The sequence below is a fragment of the Tasmannia lanceolata genome, unplaced genomic scaffold (assembly GCF_043159265.1).
Source record: "Tasmannia lanceolata isolate RefF3 unplaced genomic scaffold, GAP_Taslan_0.1 ptg000002l, whole genome shotgun sequence".
Lineage (NCBI taxonomy): Eukaryota > Viridiplantae > Streptophyta > Magnoliopsida > Canellales > Winteraceae > Tasmannia > Tasmannia lanceolata.
In genome coordinates, this window is record NW_027518679.1 from 35,525,430 (window position 1) to 35,547,822 (window position 22,393).

Here is a 22,393-nt window from a genome sequence, read left to right on the forward strand (position 1 = left end):
GAATATGCATAACCTATAAATATGCATGCCACAAGTACAATGTCCAAAATAACTACCTTGAAAATGATAGTTTTACTAAGTGACCCTCTCTCTCTCTCTAACTGGTATATCCCGTAGGAAATTAAAAATAATCAATTCCTAACCACATATAAATCTCTGGATGGTTTTCTCTCAGGAATCCCAAAAATAGATTTAAGTACTTGACTTTAGTGAAATAAAAATAAAAAGGCAAAGGAAAGGCTAAAATAAAAATAATTTTACACAAATTTCCTCGAATAAATGTACTCTGAATTCTATCATCACATCATTCAATTCCCATTCCACCATGACATCATCTCATGGAGAGCACTTTGTTTTATTGGGTTGCACCCAACCACTTCCCATAGAGCTTTAGAGCTGAAGAATATAAAGAAAATAAAAGCCCAAAATTACCTTTGTACTTATCTATTCATTCCTTTATTATCTCTCTCATTCTCACCTAATACTAGAAAGAATACCCACATCAAAATAATAGGAATTAGATGAAGAAGGAAATGAAGAGGAGGAGGAAGAAGATGGAGGAGAAGATGGGTAAGTAGAAAAACAAGGGTTGCTTGAAACTTCAGTGTTGTTTAATGGGTTTCTAATCATCAAAGGCACAACATCTTCAAGCAAGCCTTGTGGGGTTTCCATATGTCTTTCAACTGGTTTCTCTTGTCTCAGACAGGTTATTGGGGTGGGTAAGGTGGGGCCCACTTGTGGGCTTTCTGGTTTCTGGGCTTGGGTTTGATCATTGGTTTGAGATTGGGCCTGTTGGGCTAGGGTTAGGGTTTTAGGTCTCTTGGGTGTTTGAAGAGTGGCTAAGTAGTCACTTGGTCTGGTTAAGAGGAAGTGGGAGTAAGCAAAGTGGAGGTGGAGACCTTCATAAGTGACGACAAGGGTGTCTGGATCTTCGGATGATCTCTCCACTTGTTTTTTGGCATTGCACCTAGGGTTTGTGCACCTGTAATAACTCCTGTATAAGAAAAAATACAACATCAACCACATTAGGGACACAACATATAATCATTAGGCGGGGGGGGGGGGGGGGGGGGGGGGGTTGTCTGTGTTTGTAAGTATTTACTATCAAATATACCAATTTCTTGAAGGGCTACTTGAATGGTTGGGAATTGCTAGCGTCCATCACAAAAGGCATTTCGCGGCTGGTCTGTCGCACGTCGGACCAGCCACCTCGTGAATGGAGACAAAAGCCGTTGTCTCCATTCACGAGGTGGCTGGTCCGACGTGTAACAGACCAGCCGCGAAAAGCCTTATGCGATGGACATTAGCAAATCAATATATAATAAAAAGGAAAGTATTTAGTGCGATGATATTTTCAGCGCCCCTAGTACGCATTCATCCGCCTTTTTACGTGATTTGACGTCAAAAAGCCATAAAGCAAGGAGAGCGTGGATATCAAAACATTGAAGTGCTGATATCATTTATGGGATTTGCTAGGCAATTTCTCTTCGAAGCCATTTTGCCGCTCACTTTTGCAGGAGAGAACAGCCACCTCATATGAATTAAATAAATAAAACAAAATCTGCTAAAAAGTAAGCTTGTGTGGCTGAAACTGCTAAAAGTAAGCTTGTGTGGCTGTTCTCTCGTGTAAAAGTGAGCCATGAAATGACTTTCTACGAGAAATTGCCTAGCAAATCCACACAGGCTTATATACCAAATCCTGAAGCTTAAATGGACTTGTGTCCAATCAGGGTGAATGATCGTCAAGAGGGACCATTGAATTGATGGCTCATTTCATGGATGGATCACACCCTACATAACTTTTGGGTGGTTGAGATCATTAGTGACACTTTTGGGTTAGGAAGGGTGTGTTCTTCAATGCTTCCCATTCTCCATTTCTTTATTTAGACGGGGTTAATTGAGCGGAAGAGAATCACTTGGAGTGACTCTGCTTGGCTCGAGAATTCATTGCAAAAGGTTTAAAGAACACACCCAAAGTGACCCACCAGAGTAATGAAAAATGGTCCCCAAAAATGTACATTTATAGGGTGTTCTAAGCTCTGTCCACTTGGATCTCAATTAATTGCACTAAAATCAGCCATTTAAATAATTAAGGTGAAGATGGTGACGAAAAAACATCATCGATGATGTTTGATACTCAAAATCCCTTTGCTTTGTGTTCAATTTACTATGGCGGAACCAACTATAGATAATGACTATGCTTTGTGGGCTAAAGGGATTTGCAATGGCATTTATATGGAGACTCGCCAATCTTATGGATGAAATAAAAGATATAGTGTTTGTTTGGTGTTTGCTCTTTTTACTCTCGTTCTTAGAAGCACAAGACTGATCATCTAGCCAAATTGAATTATTAGGCTCATATATTGAATTTCAGTATATAGCTTATATACAGAACCATCGATAATATTAAAGCTTAGAAATTAAAACCTAGAAAATAGAGGTAATTAGTGGTGGCCCACTAGTCACCATGAAGTGCATGTGGTGGGACCTTTTGTCATTCAAGGAAAGATGCTATGATGAATTGAAGATAACAAAAACGCCAGAAGAGAAAAAGGAAATAAGTCGATGAAGAAAAATATTTTGGCCCTAAGCCATGAAATGAATAAAAAAGGAAAAAGAAAAAAGAAAAAGGCTGAAATCAATAATGCCCTGTGCACAAATTCTTAAGAGGCACTTGTATAATAACTAAAATCCAATTGAAAAAAAAAAATCACCTCGGATTCAGGCTGTTCTTGATTGATTTTTGTCCGTATTTACGCCATTTATAACCATCCTCTGCCATTCCATTCCCACAGCTTTTGATTTTCAATGTATACTTGTTCTCCATTTTTTTCAATGCCTTCTCTGACATCGAAATCCTTCAATTAAAAAGAAAAGGAATTAGAAGTAATGGAAAGAAGTGAATTTGAACTGATTCTCCAGAAAAAAAAGAATAGAGATAATTTAAGTTAAGCCTGTTGGGCGATAGTAGTACTGGGATGGGTGACCTCCTAAGAAGTCCTGGTGTTGCACCCCTCTAGTTTATCATTCAACAAAAAGAGAAAAGAAATAATTTGGAAGAAAAGATCACAAACATACGTTGGTGGCTGCGAAGTGATATGCTCATCGGATTTGCTATGATAGGTTGCCGATAAAAGTCTTCTGATATCTTCAATCGTTGGTCCCGAGTAGACCTTCGATAGGAAATTGTTCATCATTGGATCAGATGAAATAACAGGTTCAGATTCCGCAATTTTGGGAAGAACAAAGAAAGGGGTCTCGTCATCGAGAAGCTCTCTTACGAGCTCGTCTTGGGACCCTTCTGACCAATTTGAATTTAATTCTTCTGTTGCCGCCATCAAAATTGAAAAACAGAGAAATTCAGTTCATAAGGAGGAGGAGGAGAGGCAAGAGAGTCGTTTAAGAGGAGAAAATTGGAGGGTGGAGCAGATAGAGGGTGATGTTTTTTTATGTTTGTTGCCCATAGAGGTAGACATGGGAGTGAATGTAAATTTTGAAAGTAGAAAAGATTGTAGATTTTTTCATTAGTGGTTTGGCTTTTGAAGGCTTTCAAACATGGAGAGGTTATTTTTTCAAGAAGACGAAAGTACCCTTTACCTGAATTTGTTTCTTTTCTAATATTGTACTGGGTGTTGTTTCATGACAAGGAATTTGACCTCAATTCAACTAAAGGCAATAGTCAACCACTAAAGTATTGTGTATTTGTTCTAAGGTGTTTTTTTTTGGTCTATTTGATTATGGCTGTCATTGTCAAAGAGAGATTATCTGAAAGGAATGGAAGGGCACTGTTATTGTTTTCTTAAGTCACACGGAACTCTCAAAATTATATATTTTCTTAAGTCACACGGAACTCTCTCTCCATATATATACCCCCCAACACACAAAATAATAAGGGATTTGCTAGGGACCATCACGGAATGCATTCTGTGGGCCGGCTGTTGCACGAGAGAACAGCCACATACGCTTACTTTTCAAAAGATTTTGTCTTATTCATTTAATTCATCTGAGGTGGCTGCTCTCTCATGCAACAGCCGGCCCACGAAATGCCTTCTGCGATGGTCCCTAGTGAATCCCAAATAATAATAATAGTAATAGCTCATAAATTGAATTATTTGATGGGATCAATCATGTTTTGTTCAAGTCAAGTGAACTAAGTTGTGTGTGAATTGAGTCGAATCAACTCGACTGAGAGTAAGGTAACTAAATAAAAACTCGAGTATATTTTTGTGTAATGCATTTTTTGGGCAGAAATAGGGAAATGTTATTTTCAATCCTTTGTTTGGATAGTTGCACTCCTCGGCTATTAAACTCTTTTATGATTGCCTAATGATAGCATTTTGGGAATCACTAATCACGTTAAGTTGCTAATTTGAAAACAAAATGGAAAACAAGGAGAGTAGTTTCATTCCTGGACCGGTGGGAGTAGGCGGTCTTGTTAGGTGCCAACGAGGTAGCACAATTTGGGCAGTTTCAGGTCCCGTCTGAGGTTCAGACTCCAATGAGGCAAAGACTAGGGTCGCTCATCAAGGTATAAGGTTGATTGAAGGAGATTATCTCAATGTGATAAAATAGTTGAAAAGCACTCTTCCACATCCTTGGAGATTTGCTCATTGTATAGATGATATCTTGGACTGGGCGGAGGGATGTTCTATCTCCTTTCATCACATTAGGAGAGCGATGAATAGTGAGGTAGAAAGGCTTGACAGGGAGGGAGCTTCCAAGGCAGTATTGGAAGTGCTTGATTTTCTCCCCTTTAGGAGCTTTTGCATTTTTTTTTCTTCTCTATTTGGTTTTACATTGATCATCTTGATCGTCGGGCTCATCCCCAGGTTTGGTATTTTTCTTTCTAATTCAATTCTTTACCATTCAGAAAATAGGAGATGAGTTTAATTATTAATAATGGCTCACTTTCTTCTTAGTAGAGAACAATGTTAGCGGCCAAAACCCACCGCCAATAACATCCGCCAATCTACCACCGGCGAACACACGGCTATACCCAAGATCTTGCACTAACAAGATGGAGAAAATATATACTAACAAAAGACAACCACAAAGGGAGCAAATCATAAGCAACCACAAGAAGACAAGAATATATGTGGTTCACCACAATGGGTTGCTCCACGGACAAGGCAACATTCAGTCCACTATTTATAACCAAAATAGTACAATGTTACCTCCATCGGTAAAATCCACCTATAAAACCCTTTTCCCCAGCCTTCTATATAGCCACAAAATAACCTCCAAGTCTCTACACCGAGTACATGGAAAAACCCTCCTTCGAGACGTAGTTGGAAAATCCTCAACCACAATGCTTGTGCTACAACAGACAAAATTCAATGGAGAAGAAAGATGGAAGAAGAAGAATACACCTTATTAAACAAGAGGAGGAAAACCCTTTTTTGTTTCACCATAAAAAGGCCTTCCAAGAGCCCAAGAGAACACCCCTCTTTTGCCCTCAATCTTCTCCTCAACCTTGAGTAGATGAACCTTGCTTTTGCTTCACCACAAAAGCCCTCCTAGATCCCCCAAGAGAAAACCCCTCTTGCCTTGCCCTAGCTTTCACCTCAAGAAGAAGAACCTTGCGTTTGCTTTATCACAAAAGCCCTCCTAGGGCCCCTAAGAGAAAACCCTCTTGCCTTGCCCTAGCCTTTTCTACTCTACTCTCTACATTTTCCTTTCTTCTTCAAACCCTCTCTTACATGTGCAAACTATATATATATATATATATATATATATATATATATATATATATATATATATATATATATATAGAGAGAGAGAGAGAGAGAGAGAGAACACATCCCACTTAAAAGGGCCAATTGGGACCCACTCCAAGAATGAAATAGAACCGGTGATTTTGTATAACCAACTCAACAATCTCCACCATGATGCATAATCACCAACATGTTGATCCTTTCTGAAAGCCAAGAGAAGATAAACATCAATCCAACTTCTCTCCTTGAACCACCTTAGTGAGCATATCTGCCACATTCTCTTCGGTTCCCACTATCAACAATCGAATCATTTCATCTTCTCATCATATAACTCTACCTTAAATGTTTGGCTAGTAATTTTCTCAAACCTTGCTTCTCTCAAGCAATTTCACCAACACCTTGCGTGCAAAACCCGAATGCTCCGATACCAATTGTTAGCAGCTAAAACCCACCGCCAATAACATCCACCAATCTACCACCGGTGAATACACGGAAATACCCAAGATCTTGCACTAACAAGATAGAGAAATATATACCAACAAACCACAACCATAAAGGGAGCAAATCACAAGCAACCACAAGAAGTTAAGAATATGAGTGGTTCGCCACAATGGGCTACTCCACGGACAAGGCAACATTCAGTCCACTATTTATAACCAAAATAATACAATGTTACCTCAATCGGTAAAATCCACCGATAAAACCCTTCTCCCCAACATTCTATGTAGCCACAAAATAACCTCCAAGTCTGTACACCCAATACATGGAAAAACCCTCCTTCGAGAAGTAGTTGAAAATCCTCCAACACAATGCTTGTGCTACAATAGACAAAATTCAATGGAAAAGAACAATGAAAGAAGAAGAATTCACCTTGATAAACAAGAGGAGGAAAACCTCTTTTTGCTTCACCACAAAAAGGCCTTTCAAGAGCTCAAGAGAACACCCTTCGTTTGCCCTAAACCTTCTCATCAACCTTGAGTAGATGAACCTTGCTTTTGCTTCACCGCAAAAGCCCTCCTAGAGCCTCCAAGAGAAAACCCTCTTGCCTTGTCCTAGGTTGTACCTCAAGAAGAAGAACCTTGCTTTTACTCCATCACAAAAGCTCTCCTAGGGCTCCCAAAAGAAAACCCTCTTGCCTTGCTCTAGCCTTTTCTCCTCTCATTTCTACATTATCCATTCTCCTTCAAACCCTCTCTTACATATGCAAATCATATATATAGAGAGAAAACACATCCCACTTAAAAGGGCCAAGTGAGATCCACTCCAAGAATGAAATAGAACCGGTGATTTTGTATCACCAACTCAACAATCTCCACCTTGATGCATAATCACCAACATGTTGAGCCTTCTTTCTTGAAGCCAAGAGAAGATAAACATCAATCCAACTTCTCTCCTTGAACCACCTTAGTGAGCATGCCTGCCACATTCTCTTCGGTTCCCACTATCAACAATTGAATCCTTATGTCTTCTCATCATATAGCTCCACCTTAAATGTTTAGCTAGTCATTTTCTCAAACCTTGCTTCTCTCAAGCAATTTCACAAATACCTTGCGTGCAAAACCCGGATGCTCCGATACCAATTGTTTGCTGCCAAAACCCACCGCCAATAACATCTGTCAATCTACCACCGGCGAACACACGAAAATACCCAAGATCCTAAACTAAGAAGATGGAGAAAATATAGACCAACAAACCACAACCACAAAGGGAGCAAATCACAAGCAACCACAAGAAGATAAGAATATATGTTGTTCACCACAATGGGCTACTCTACAGACAAGGCAACGTTAAATCCACTATTTATAACCAAAATAGTACAATGTTACCTCCATCGGTAAAATTCACCGATAAAACCCTTCTCCCCAACCTTTTATGTAGCCACAAAATAACCTCCAAGTCCCTACACTGAGTACATGGAAAAACCCTCCCTCGAGAAGTAGTTGGAAAATCCTCCAACACAATGCTTGTGCTACATGACACAAAATTTAATGAAGAAGAACAACAGAAGAAGAAGAATACACCATGATAAACAAGAGGAAAATGGATTTTTGCTTCCCCACAAAAAGGCCTTCCAAGAGCCCAAGAGAACACCCCTCTTTTGCCCTAAACCTTCTCCTCAACCTTGAGTAGATGAACATTGCTTTTGCTTCACCACAAAAGCCCTCCTAAAGCCTCCAAGAGAAAACCCCTCTTGCCTTGCCCTAGCTTTCACCTCAAGAAAAATAACCTTGCTTTTGCTCCATCACAAAAGCCCTGCTAGGGCCCCTAAGAGAAAGCCCTCTTGCCTTGCCCTGGCCTTTTCTCCTCTTCTCTCTACATTTTCCTTTCTTCTTCAAACCCTCTCTTACGTATGCAAACCATATATGAGAAATTATATGGTGGCCGACCGTCAAATCTGCAAGGGCTAGGTGACAAACCCACCTAGCCCTTGATTTTTGACAGTCGGGCATCATATAAAAACTCACCATATATATATATATATATATATATATATATATATATATATATATATATATATATATATATATAGAGAGAGAGAGAGAGAGAGAGAGAGAGAGAGAAAACGGTTCCTACACATATGTGTAGATAAGTTATCTACACACTAGCTTAAAATACAGTGGGGGCCACATTATTTGGGTGATCCAAACCATTCATTTTTAAGGCCCTCACATAGATTGGGTGTCCACAAAAATCAGATCCATAGGATCATCCTAACCATTCGAACTGTGGAGGCAAAAAATGGACTAATTTATGAAGGTTTAAAGACATCCATTTTACCTCCACAAATCGTAGGGTTGGGATGATCCTATGGATCTGATTTTTTGTAGACACCCTATCTATGTGAGGGCCTTTAAAATGGATGGCTTGGATCACCCAAACAATGTGGGCCTCCACTGTATTTTAAGCTAGTGTGTAGAGAACTCTCTACACATATGTGTAGGAACCGTTTTCTCATATGTATATATATATATATATATAAGAGAGAGAGAGAGAGAGAGAGAGAGAGAGAGAGAGAGAGAGAGAGAGAAAACACATCCCACTTAAAAGAGCCAAGTGGGACTCACTCCAAGAATGAAATAGAACCGGTGATTTTGTATTAGCAACTCAATAAGCAACCACCTCAAATGAATTAAATGAATAAGACAAAATCTGCTACCAGGTGGACGTTATCTCCTAAGAAAGTGAACCGCGACTCACGAAGCTATTGTCATGGCTACTATGTGTATTTTTTAAAATGTTGTTAATTGCAAAAAATGTGTTCATTCGGAGATACGGGGCTGTTTGGATATAGGGAAATACTTTTTTTAATGAATAAAAAATCTCTAAAGCCGCACGGGATGCTTCCTCCTGAATTAAGCAATCCACATCTCCATTCGTTGAACCCCTGATATGGTGAAACTGTAGGGATCTACTTTAATGAAATTATTTTTCTAAGAAAATAAATTTCAGAAAAATAAATTTTAATCTTTAGTTAATTCGTTTCCTGTGATTATATTTTTTACAAATCAATTTTTTTTCCTTTTCAAGGAAAATTGAAAGCCTCTTAGGCCTTGAAATTTTAATTTTTATGGAAAATAAAAGGAAATTTTTGTTTTCCCTAGATCCAAACGCCTACCTATTCTCTTTCTTGAAAAAGAATATGCCATTTTTTTCTTTGTTAGTGAATGGAACCCCCCTAAGCTAATGATTGCCACACATAACACTGCAGTAACTGAGCCATGGGCTTGACCCAAAAGAGCCAAAACTGCACTCAATAGATATGTGAACTATACTAAATAATCCCAACTAAATTGTGGTTATTTTGGACAATTCATGAGCTATATCTTTTCATATCCATATCAAGGATATCATCACTCGGTTGGAGTGTTTTTTTTTTTTTTGGCCTTTAGCTCTGTTGGTCATTGAAGTGAGGGAAGAGCTTTTGTTTTTTCATGGTTTGACTTATGGAGAAGGAATGAGTGGTTGAGGAATTTGGGTATCTAACCCTAGAAAAGGACAATGGGAGTTGACTAGCAGAAGGTGGTGCAGGAAGAGAGAGAGAGATGTGGGGTGGTTCTATGTAGTACCCACAAAAGGATCCCATGGTTTTTAGCACACAGTCAACCCTTTGGCATCATCCAAGGTGGTAGAGCCTGCATAGAATTCTGTGAGAAGAGTATGTGGACAAATGAGACCCATCTCTTTATGTGAGGAAAGTTTTGTTTCTATCTCTATTACTTGGAGAAAAGAATCGAAAAGGTTTGTGACAAGAAGGTGGATCTTAAGGTTTTCTTGGTAAAGAATTATTACTAGGGTTGTCAATGGACCCAGACGGGCTGATGGACCAGGGGCGGAGCCAAGGGGCCCCCTTGATCTTTGCAGAAAATTTTCTGAGTCAAGGGGATTGGATACTGGATAGGTCTGGTTTTAGAAAGTCCAATTTTTTTCCTCTATGAAAAGCCAACAGCATAGTGGGAGGGTTTTTGATGTGGGTCCCATTCGTTGTTCAAAATCGAAACATAACAAGAGGAGTCGCTGCGCTTAAATGAGAAGTTTCCGGAATAAAATATATGGAATGATATACTCGACCCTTTTATTAATTGGGACAGCCCACTTTATTGTAACAGAGGAGTCATAATTGCACTAGAGGGGCTGTACCAAATAAATCATTACTTTCCATTTTTTATAGAAGGAAAATTATATTTCTAGTTTGGAAAATGTTACCAACACAACCATATTTTGATATTTGCAAAAACCCAGCTCAATTTCTTCTTTAATAGGCTTTTGAGAGCTTTTGGGAAATATAATAACCTTTTGACGAGAAATTATACGATGGGTGGCCATACAAACTAATATTTTTCAAAATGTACAGTACGGCGCACTCCATAGGATGATCCAAACCGTCCATGTGTTGGGTCACAACGTAAATCGGTTGTGCCCAAAAAAATCATTTCCATAGGATGATCCTAACCCTTCGATCTATAGGGAGACTGCACATTATGGAAACTTCAATAGATTGGAGAGTTAGGATCATCTTATGGAAATGGTTTTTGGGGCACAACATATTTATGTTGTGGCCCAAGAATTGGACGGTTTGGATCATCCTATGGAGTGGGCCGTACTGTACATTTTGAAAAATAAGAGTTTGTACGGCCACCCATATATCATATAATTTTTTAATTGAAAGGTTTGTACAGCCACCCATCATATCATTTTAAAATTGAAACTATTTTGAATAGAAATTTGTGCAAATTTAATTTTTTTTTACTTTACAATAATTTATTAATTGATGTATAACAACTATTTTTTGCCCCCTCTGGTGCACATTCCTGGCTCTGCCCCTTAGATGGACCAACAGAATCCGAACTTAAATGGACAAGATCTAGACACATTACTAGGCTCCATGGACACATTTTGGGACCCTACCATAAGATCCAAAATTATTACTGAATGGATCGAGACAACTAACGAAAGCCCATGGGATAGTTCCAAATCCAATTTTATTTTACTATCTTATGAAAATACTCTCTAATTTTTTTAACATTAATTATTATTTCAAGGATAATCTACTAAAAATAAGTCATGCTTTTTCTTTTTCCAATTCTTTCTATTTTTAATATTTCTCATTCATCTCTCTCAAGTCTTGAGTCATCCTCTTCTCTTTCTTTTCTAACCATTGACCCTATGTCTTTAGCCCATTGCATTGTTGCCGCTGCAGTTCACCCTCGCAACTACGACTCACGCTCATCCTCTCTCTCACCCTCTTCTGAGAATTTTAGTTGTGTAGAATGTAAGTACGAGCTACTAGGATACTCTTATGATTGGTCCATTTTGAGATGGATCATGACCGAGACAGGAAGTGGATCCGAAGAAGATCACTCCGAATTCAATCCGACCAATAAGAGATTTGAATGGATCATGACTCGATATAGGTGGATCCGATCTGAAGGGGGATCCATTGACACCCCTAATTATTAAAGGAGGTTAGCTCTCAAGTATCTTGAAGAGACAACACTTGTTTATAATAAGAGAAAAGTAAAAAACAATAAAAAAATGTCAACAAATCATGGGTAGATTGGATATGTTTCTATCTCCTTCACAATCATGTAATAAGTCGCTTGCCAAGTTGTGATGATGAGTGAGAAGTTTCCTTAATATGGCCTGTGTCTGGTATCACATGCACTGTGTGGAGCTGTCCCAACTGTCTCTTTCCCGGCATAGCTTAGATGAAGTGACTACCTAACTGCCCTTTGTCCACCTCTAGAAACTCTATGCATGGTCACATGCATGCTATGGACATGTCATCATCTTAAAAACTATCCCCACACAAAACTTTGGCATATATATGGGCCTATCTTTGACATGTTACATCATCATCATTGTCGTTGGTCATGTGTGCACATAGCTAGGGGTGCAACTCAGGTCGGGCGGGTCGGGTTTTGAAGAACCCTAGGCTACCCGAGAAATATCTCGGGTTGGGTTCTTTTCCAGAAAACCCACGATTCCCAAACCCGGCCCTATCAGTGATAATTCTCGGGTCGGGTCGGGTTTTTTCACATTGACGCGTTGCAGAAAAAAAAAAAAAAACAAATCTTCACACCAAAAATCTCTAAATTTATGTAATCAAGTGTATAAATTAAAGAAGAAAAGTATATTTCCACATCACAAACATGATCACCTCAATGAAAACAATTATGTCATTATATTGAAAAATAATTTGCTATGTTGTTCAAGAGAGAATTAAAAATGTCATAGTACACCTACATAAGTCGGGTCGGGTTTCGGGCGTGGTTTTTACTTTTATCAAACGTTAACCTTGTTATTTTCACCTCTCTCTCTCTCTCTCTCTCTCTCTCTCTCTCTCTCTCTCTCTCTCTCTCACCGACCCTCTCTGGTGTGATCTCTTCGGCCCTCTCTCTCACCGACCCTCTCTGGTGTGATCTCTTCGGCCCTCTCTCTCTCTTCGGCCTCTCTCTCTCTCTCTCTCTCTCTCTCTCTCTCTCTCTCTCTCTCTCTCTCTCTCCGACCCCTCTCTGCGTTAGCCTCTGATTCTAAGCAAACCTCCTCTCACAGGTTGGTAGTCTCTCCCTCTCAGTTTGTTTTGAGATTTCATGTTAAGGTTTTGAGAAAATCAGTTTGGAAACAAAAAATTAGGGGTTTTGAGAAAATTAGTTCAGAAATCTATGGCTGGAAAAATCAATACTCTCTCTCTCTCTCTCTCTCAGCTGCGAAAATTAGCAAACAAACCCCTATTTTTTTTTAAATCTATAGTTTAAAGCCCTAAAGTTTGGTTTAAACCCCTGATTCTTCTAGAAATCTATGGTTTAAAGCCCTAAAGTTTGGTTTAAACCCCTAATTTTCCCCAAATTTTTCACAAATTATTGGTTTAAACCTCCAAGTTTGCTTTAAACCAAAGATTGGTTTAAAGCCCTAAAGTTTGGTTTAGAAATTCAGTTTAGAAAACCCTATATTTTTCCAAATCAATTGAGAAAACCCTATATTTTGGAAAATCAGTTTAGAAAACCCTATATTTTCCCAAATCTATATTTTGAAAAATCAGTTTAGAAAACCCTATAATTTTCCCAAATCAGTTTAGACTCAAACCAATAAGTTAGGGTTGGTACTCTCTCTCTCTCTCTCTCAGTTGGGAAAATCAGCAACTAAACCCCTAATTTTTTTTATAAATCTATGGTTTAAAGCCCTAAAGTTTGGTTTAAAACCCTAATTTTTTTTAAAATATATGGTATAGAGCCCTAAAGTTTGGTTTAAACCCCTAATTTGTTAGAAATGTATGGTTTAGAGCACTAAAGTTTGGTTTAACCCCCTAATTGCCCCCAATTTATTTACAAATTATGGGTTTAAACCCCCAAAGTTTGGTTTAAACCAATAATTTGTTAGAAATCATTGGTTTAAAATTGAGAAAATGAGTTTAGAAAACCCTATATTTTCCCAAATCAGTTGAGAAAACCCTATATTTTGAAAATCAGCCCCTAAGTTTTGAAAAATAATGGTTTAAACCAATATTTGATATAAATTATTGGTTTAAACCCCTAATATTTGAGAAATCAGTTGGTTTAAATAAATTGTTAACTTTTTTTCATCACATTCTGTCTGAACAGGTCCAAATCTGATTTATTGGATTTAATTCCATCTTTTCCACATAGTAATCATCTCATCAAACCATGGTAATACCTCCGTTATTCTTTTAAGTCTTGTATTTTTTAAAATGTTGTATATATCTGATAATGATTTGTTTTGCAGGCATTTTATGCTACGTCGAGATGCTGCCCCTCCGAGTTTCACGACTTCTTCAGGTCCCTTGAGTTGAGGAAAGCACATATTGATATGCTAGAGAGCAGCCCATTTGGGGCCTTCCTTAATCTAGAAGGTCTGAAATTGCACAAGGCAATAGTGACCGTCCTCGGCGATCTTGGATACCCAAGTCGAGGGCATTTAAAATAGGTGGCATATTAGTCCCCTTTGAGGTCAGGGATTTAGCATTGGCATTGAGCCTAAGCCTTATAGGGGATAGAATACGGATAGACTGGCATTCGACAGAGGAGGTCGAAGGTTGGAGGTTTGCCGGTGCTTGGGCGAGATTTGGTGAGATTGCAGATGTTATCAGAGCAGAGTCCAGATCGGATGACATTGTATCGGTCCAAGTGACAGTGAGACATGTGTTGCTGCTCCTGTGCTGCTCTGTGCTTTTTGCCCGGGCTGACCCTGTGGATCACAGGACGAAATCCTGCCTCTTCCCCTACTTAGGAGCAAAGACCGTGGGAAGAATTGCTTAGGCATACCCCATCTACGACTTCCTGGTAGAGTCATTGGATTCTTATTCCAAAAACGAGAAGACGGGATATATCACCGGATGCACTATTGTGCTACAGGTAAAGAGTACATATATTATATACATGATTAGTCTTTTGTAAGTTTGATTATTTGTTCTCTAAAGATTGTCTGTCTTCATTCCAGGTGTGGCTATTCGAGCATACTACCTTGTGGGCACCTTCAGCTCCAGATGCACATCCACGCCTATTGAAGTGGATCATAGGGATCCAAACACGGAGGAGTGACCAGGCAACCCTTATCGGACAGATCCGTGATGAGAGGCTAAAGAAGACTCAGGTTAAACCTAGAGCTTCTGTACTTCCCTAGTACTCACTTCTTCTAACCGAGATTAACTACTCGATTTCAGGTTGTGAGGTGCCTACTACCTCTTCCTCGAGAAGAGGGCCTCCTATCCGTCGTAGTAACTGTATGGGTCTCGTTGGTCAAATCACATGACTGCTATCGCATGGGAGCACGACATTCCCATCGTTTGGAACAAACGACATGTACATGTTTTCTTTTCTATGTCCACCTCATCAACGTGGTACTTGGACTTTACCTCATATACGGTCCAACCATACTGGTGCACCATATAACCACCTGCTAGAATACACTCATCAGCCAACCAGTCTTCCGCGTTTGGGGTCAAACGAGTCGTCCACTTGCTACCTGCTTTCTGACGGTACTGAAAGAAGTCAAATATTCTCCATCTTGTCTGTTCGACAAGTGCTGCAATAGGCAGCTCCCTTGATCCCTTTAAAAGTGCATTAAAGCTCTCAGCTGTGTTAGTTGTCAGCACGTTATATCTAGAACCTTCAAAATACGTGTTGGCCCAATTTTGTTTAGGAATCTCCGATATCCATTTTTCTGCGCTTTTACTCATGCTTTTAATACTCTCCATCGCATTCTTAAAAGCACCCTCCCTTAGGGAATATGCAGCAATAACAAAAAGTTTTTGGAGATCTTCACTCTTAAAATTTCCATGGAAGTTGGCACTGAGGTAGTGGATGCAATAGAAATGGTGCGACCCGGGCAGAGCTTCCGCTACGGCTCTAGGCAACCCCTTCATCCGGTCGGACCCAATCGTGATGACATCTCGTCCTGCCGAAATGAAATTCTGACTGAACAAATGCAGGAACCATACCCAGTTATCATACGTCTCTGGCTCGACTACTGTAAGTGCCAGCGGGAATAATCCATTGTTGCCATATATCGCAGTTGCGACTAGTAGACTCCCCCTGTACTTTCCCCGCAGATGGGTCTCATCAATTAGGGCGAGGGGCCTAACTGTTTGGTTGAATGCACTAATGCTAGGGCCAAATGACCAAAAGAAACGCCCAAATGTATCATCCCCTCTTGGCTACAGCTCTCGAGTTCGGCACAACCGCACTACTGTGCCAAGATTCCTTCTTACCAACTCATCAGCATACGCAGGCAGGATGCGGTATGACGCCTTGGCATTCCAACACATAATTTCATGTATGATCATCTTCGCTATGTGGGCTTTTTGATACGACATTGTTATATCCCACTGGGCCTTGATGTACCGTCTTATCATAGGAGCCGTAACATCTTCTGGGCTTTCGAATAAGGCTAGAGAGGATTCAGCAGCCCATTTTGCAGTGGCCATGGGATGATCGTTCCCTTTCATTGTGCTTGAGCATGTGTGCTGGGTGATAAATCTTTTTACCTTAACATAATCTGTATAAGTGGTCCCTGTGATACGCCATGGGCAGGTACGATCTTGCATCTAACGCCGTACTTTGTGGGATTTGCCTCTTGTGAGACAAACACAAACCGATGCCGGATTGCGTACTCTGTGACTTTCTTCTGAAAGGCTTTAAGATTTGGGAACATTGCCCCGACTGTGAACTCCTCAGGTCCCATGATCACATTTACTTCATCACCCCCGACAACCATTTCATCCGCTTCCATCGGCTGCCTTATATTGGTATTTCCCAAAGCATCGCCTAGATAATTAGTAGGTTCATCCTCCTCATCGTCACCCATCTCATCATCGTCACCGAAGTCCTCTTTATCATCACCGAAGTCCTCTTCATCATCATCGAATTCCTCATCATCGTCGTTATTACTACCATCGTTCGGTCGAATCAAATCAATAGCATGAATATCACCTCCAAAATTCCTACACAAGTCCGAATCATTTCTGCCTGGTTGGGTTTTCTCAAACTCGGTCTCAGTCGCGTCGGTCTCATTCAAAGTGGGATCTTCAAAATCCTGATTCAAGTCCACTTCATACCTTCAGATCGGTAGCCAATTAGAGATAAAGTAATTGATTTAGAAATGAAATGAAGGAATATGAATCGCACCCAAAAATTGTTCAGTACTATAATTTACCGATGTATGGTATGAATACCTCCAAGCGTTCTTTTCTCTTTTCGAGCAACGGCCGTTAGACTCGGTGATGCAGGAAGCACGGGGGCGGTACTAATATTCGGCCTCGAAGCCTCTGCAAATGAGGAAAGAATCGTTGATACACCGGTAACAGATAGGATCTTCATTAACTTCACTGAACTCAACTCCATATCTGTAGAAATGTAATTTAGCATAAAGGGAAGGCAATTTCAGGAATGGATTGTAAACAGTCAGTTATTTTACCTATGACCGGTATGTCCATGACAACGTCTTCCTCTGCCAGGAGGATCTCCACAGCAATTTTCCAGCGGTGGTAGTGCAGTTCTACATTCCACTCTGGGACCCACTGCCTCTGTGTTCGCACTTAAATACGGGTGACCGACATTCGTAGGGTCCGGAGAATTGTTTCCTCCAACTCTGAAATCTTTAGTTACATATAGGCTCAAAGAGTTACTGATCGTATTATCAAAGAGCATCATTACCAGATCAAGGTCGTCGTCATCTCGAATATCATATAAGATGATCTGAGATGGGTCTAAAATATATCAACACTTTATAGATAGAGAAACCTCACTTCGATTGGTCCTAATTTTGCTATGAATTAGACTGTCAAAATCTCTATATTTTGGTCTCCAACCCATAGTAAGAGGCAACTTCTTCCTGCCGACGTATTCAAATGATACATTATCCTTTATAATGTTGTTAACATGTAAGACAAAAGAAGCCCTTCATTCCTCCCTCCTGTTAAGACAAAATCAAACAATGATTAGAAGTTGTTTAAAGCAATTTAAATATGCTAAAAATGGAAAGAGAGGAGAATGAAAAGATAACTACATACCTTTCCATGAAAGGGAGGTTAGAATTGGTCCAATGCAATGGAATGGTCCTTTGGAGTGAAGCAATGAAATGGTGGTTTATGCCCCTACAAAGGAAGCAATGGAATGGTGGTTTAAACCATTGATTTTTTAACAATTATGGGCTTTCTCAACTGATTTCTCAAACTTCAGTGTTTTAAACAACTGATTTCTCACAAATTATTGGTTTAAACCATTGTTTTTCCAAACTTTTGGGATTTAAACCTATAATGTGTCATAAATTATAGGTTTAAACCATTGATTTCTCAAAAATTAGCGGTTATCTCAACTGATTTCAGAAATATTATGTCTTTAAACATATCATTTCTGACAAATTATTGATTTAAACCATTGACCTTTCAAAGTTTAAAGGTTTTCTCAATTGATTTCCTAAATACTAGGGGTTTGAATTAATGATTTCTTAACAATTATTGGTTTAAACCATTGATTTTCAAAACTTTATGGGTTTAACCAATAATTTCTGAGAAACTATTAGTTTAAACCATTGATCTTTGAAAAATTATAACTGATTTTCGATATATTACGGGTTTTAAACAATGATTGCTCCCAAATATTGGTTTAAACCATTGTTTTTCAAAACTTAGGAGTTTAAACCAATAATGATTGAGAAATTATTGATTTAAATCATTGATCTTTGAAAAATTAGGGGTTTTCTCAACTGATTTTTAAAATATTAGGAGTTTAAACCAATGATATCTCACAAATTATTGGTTTGAATCATTGATTTTTCAAACTTTAGGGGTTTAAACCAATAATGTGTGAGAAATTATTTGTATAAACCATTGATCTTTAAAAGATTAGGAATTTTCTTAACTGATTTGTTATATATTACGGGTTTAACCCAATGAATTCTAAAAAATTATTGCTTCAAACTATTTATTTCTCAAACTTTAGGGGTTTAAACCAATAATGGGTTAGAAATTATAGGTTTTAAACCATTGATTTTTTAAAAATTAGGGGTTTTATCAAGTGGTTTCAGAAATATTAGGGGTTTAAACAATGATTTCTCACAATTTAAGTGTTTCAACCAATAATGTGTGTGAACTTATAAGTTTAAACCATTGATTTGTGAAAATTTAGGTCTTTATCAACTGATTTACAAAATACTAGGGGGGTTTAAACCAATCATTTGTGATCAATTGTTGGTCTAAACCATTAATTTTTTTTAAATTAGGGGTTTTCTCAACTGATTTTGGGGTTAAAATCAGATATTTCTCCCAAAGTATTGGTTTAAATTATTGATTTTTCAGAAATTAGGGATTTTCCAACTGATTTTCTAAAAATTTGAGGTTAAACCAATGATTTTTCACAGATTATTGGTTTAAACCATTGATTTTCCAAAATTTAGGGGTTTAAACCAATAATATCTGAGAAATTCTTGGTTTAAACCATACATTTTCCAATAATGTGTTCACGATTATTAGTTTAAACCATTGTTTAAGAGAACAATAACTGAAAAAGTTAGGGGTTTTCCAGACTTTATGGGAACAATAACTGAAAAAACTGAAGAAGAAAGTGACAGTGAGAGGGGTACCAACCTGAGAAGCGCGCCACCGTGTAGGGAGCGCCCTCTTTTGTGCTGGTGACAGGGAGAGAGGGCCAGCGAGAGAGGTAGAGAGTGCCGGAGAGAGAGAGGCGGGAGAGAAAACGTCGGACAGAGAGAAAGAGAGGCGGAAGAGAGAATGCCAGAGAGAGAGAGAGAGAGAGAGAGAGAGAGAGGGGGTGAAAAGTGGGTGTAAAGTTGAAGGTAATCATCACCTGCAATTTGATTTGATAGGGGGAGAGAGAGGGGGGAGAGGGAGAGAGGGAGAGAGAAAAACGTACACTATAGGCTTTCTCGTCCAAAAAACTCTACATTGCTCATTTACAACTCTCCCCCCTTGACAGGTCATTGTCATATCAAAGCCCTTTTTTTTAGTCATTTTCCCAAAAAAAAAAACAAAAGAGTTCGATTTGAGAATCTAAAGGTAAATTTTATCACAAAAACATCCAAAGGTACGCCATAAAAGTCAACTACAATTTACAAAAAAGACATTTGAGACATACAAATGTCTCAATGCAACTATTTGAGACATACAACCACTCAAAAGAAAAAAATTGAGACATACATATGTCAATGCAAACTATTATCAACATTATTGATAAAGATGAAAAGGATCTCAGTACCTTCGTCTGTAACTCTCCCCTCAGGCTAGCTCTTTGTTTTCCTCTGTTGTTACTTCTTATGTGTTTGTGCTGTCCTTGCGAGCCCCCCTTAACTCTTTTCTTCAATTTTAATATATCTGGTGGGGGTCATGCCTAATCTCAGCTTGCCAATAAATTAAAAAAATGCAAACTATGACAACTGCATGAACCATAGCTGGTTTTGATGAAGTCGACTGATGAAAAAAATAACAAAAATGCTATTTTCCACCCCCTTCTAGGAATCTCTACTATGGGTGCAAAATATGATTCATTTTTGGGAATTTGGGTTGAGCTTTTACCACAAAATCAGGTCGGGTTCCAATTCATTTTTTCGCAAAAGCTCAACCCGACCTGGCAAAAGTTGCACCCGAATTTACATGGCTTTTTGTTTGTCTTTTTTAGCAAAAGGTCCAAATTGAAATATCATTGGCAGACCTAGCTTGAGTGCTGTTTTGAAAACCAAAGGAAGGTAAAAAGGCAAAAATGAATTCAATTATTTATAAAGAAGAAGAAGAAGATGATGATGATTTCTTTTAGGCCATGTTTGGCAACCATGAAAACAATTCCATAGAATATTTGCTTACTTAGTATTAAATAGAGGCTTAGAAGGCAGGAGGGAGAGAGAGAGAGAGAGAGAGAGAGAGAGAGAGAGAGAGAGAGAGAGAGGGGAGGGGAGGGGAGGGGGGGCGGCGGCCAATCAATTACACCAAAAGCTTAAGCAATTAGAATCCTTGTTAAATAATCATTTATACAGTTCAAAACTCCCCCCTCACATGGGTTAGCCCTACGCATGGACTTTTAATATCAAGGAGTTGTTGGGTTTTGAACCTGTCGTAAGGTGATAGCTCTGATACCATGTGAAACAACTAAATGGTTCGCATGTTATCTAAGCTATTGCCTCACGCCAGGTTCAAAACCCAACAACTCCTTAATATTTAAAATCCACATGTTTGGCCAACTCAAAAAAGAGGGGCCACATGTGAGGGGGAGTGTTGAAGTATAGATGATCAAATAACACCAACTCTTGACAGCTTAAGCTTTTGGAGTAATTGTTGTTTCACATGAGTGAGGAGAGCATGAGATGAGAAACAGTTGACAACCAAACACATCATTATCCCACTACTCTACCAGTTGACTACTTACGCACTACTCTACTATGACATAATAATGGTGCATCCAAACAGACCCTGAGCCCGAACTCTACCTTTGCTATGGGCCTCAATCTCTCCTCAGTTTTGTGGCAAGATTGAAACACATAGATGAAAGATTAAATGATGAGAACGAGAGGCAAGAGAGAAATAAAATTTATCAGAAGAAATAAATCTATTCCCAAAGAGTGTTTACATGTGCTACAATATTATCTTCTTTTTTCTTTTTTTTGAAAATTGACAAGTTTCATTAAAAATCAGGGTGGGGACAAGATGTCCCACACCAAGTACAAAATGCAGAAATTAAAGCAGTTACAAAGTCTGCCACATTAGTTGAATTTAAGGAACATTGACCAACATGGTCTCCCTTAAATACTCCTTCCTTTGTTAAGATATCCGCTGCCTCATTAGCCGATCTTCTTCTATGTTCAATTCTGGGTTCCAAAATCCGTATAAGTCCAAGATCTCAGCAATGATCCCTTGAATCCTCCAAGGAGCCCTTGAAGCATTCGAAGCCCAACTAATTGCATTAGCTGAGTCCCCTTCCTCAATTATTTGCCTCAAATCATGTCTAAAATCCCATCGTAGTCCGAAGAAGGGCTCTTACTTCTGCTTCATTTGCATCGCATTCCCCTACAGGTCCTGAGTAAGACATGATGGTTGATTTCCTTTCATCCCTTATCAGACCCCCCAATCCCAGCCTTACCTAGGTTACCTATGGAGCTCCCATCGAAGTTCAATTTGACCCAACCTGAGGGAGGTGGCTTCCATTTTGGCATCGGTTTCGTCCGAACAGTTCTGTCCCATATGATTGCCCACCAGTTCCGAAGAATGTCCAGATAATCCATATGGAACTCTCTTTTTTACTTTTTCCCAGGAGATGAGTTCCACTCTAATATCCTCAATAACACGGCTTGCACTCGTTTTTTATTCCTCAAAAATCCGTCAATTGCGATCTTCCAGCTATTCCATACAATTGCATACGGAATGGTACTCCATAGTAATCGTCCTAAGTCCCCAAAAGGACCAGAGTTCCAATTTAGCAGTACTATCCTGATAGATCTAGGACAAACCCATGACATTCCAAAGATTCTAAATGGCTTGGTCCAGTGCTTAAAAGAAAAGGGGCAGTGCAGTATTAGATGATCAAGGGTTTCCTTCAGCTTCAAGCACAGGCAACTTCTACTCGCTAGATGGAAACACTTTTTTTTTTAACCAGTCACAAGTGTTAATTCGCTTGTAGACCAATGTCCATAAAAAGGCCATTACTCTTGGTGGAGCCATG

At 39.0% G+C, this 22,393-nt stretch overlaps 2 protein-coding genes across 2 annotated transcripts; both read right to left on the reverse strand.

Annotated features, from left to right (window-relative positions):
• Positions 1-221: 221 nt before the first annotated feature.
• Positions 222-3,516, reverse strand: LOC143884366 (putative WRKY transcription factor 49). The gene is made up of 3 exons (XM_077387889.1): positions 3,079-3,516; positions 2,715-2,858; positions 222-994 (listed from the first exon to the last, which is right to left on the reverse strand). Exons 1-3 carry the CDS (start codon positions 3,336-3,338, stop codon positions 475-477), a joined length of 924 nt encoding a protein of 307 aa, XP_077244004.1. The 5' UTR covers positions 3,339-3,516; the 3' UTR covers positions 222-474.
• An 11,457-nt stretch (positions 3,517-14,973) lies between these two features.
• On the reverse strand, positions 14,974-16,176 carry LOC143891123 (uncharacterized). Its single transcript, XM_077395766.1, has 2 exons — positions 15,940-16,176; positions 14,974-15,885 (listed from the first exon to the last, which is right to left on the reverse strand). Exons 1-2 carry the CDS (start codon positions 16,174-16,176, stop codon positions 14,974-14,976), a joined length of 1,149 nt encoding a protein of 382 aa, XP_077251881.1.
• Between the last annotated feature and the right edge of the window lie 6,217 nt (positions 16,177-22,393).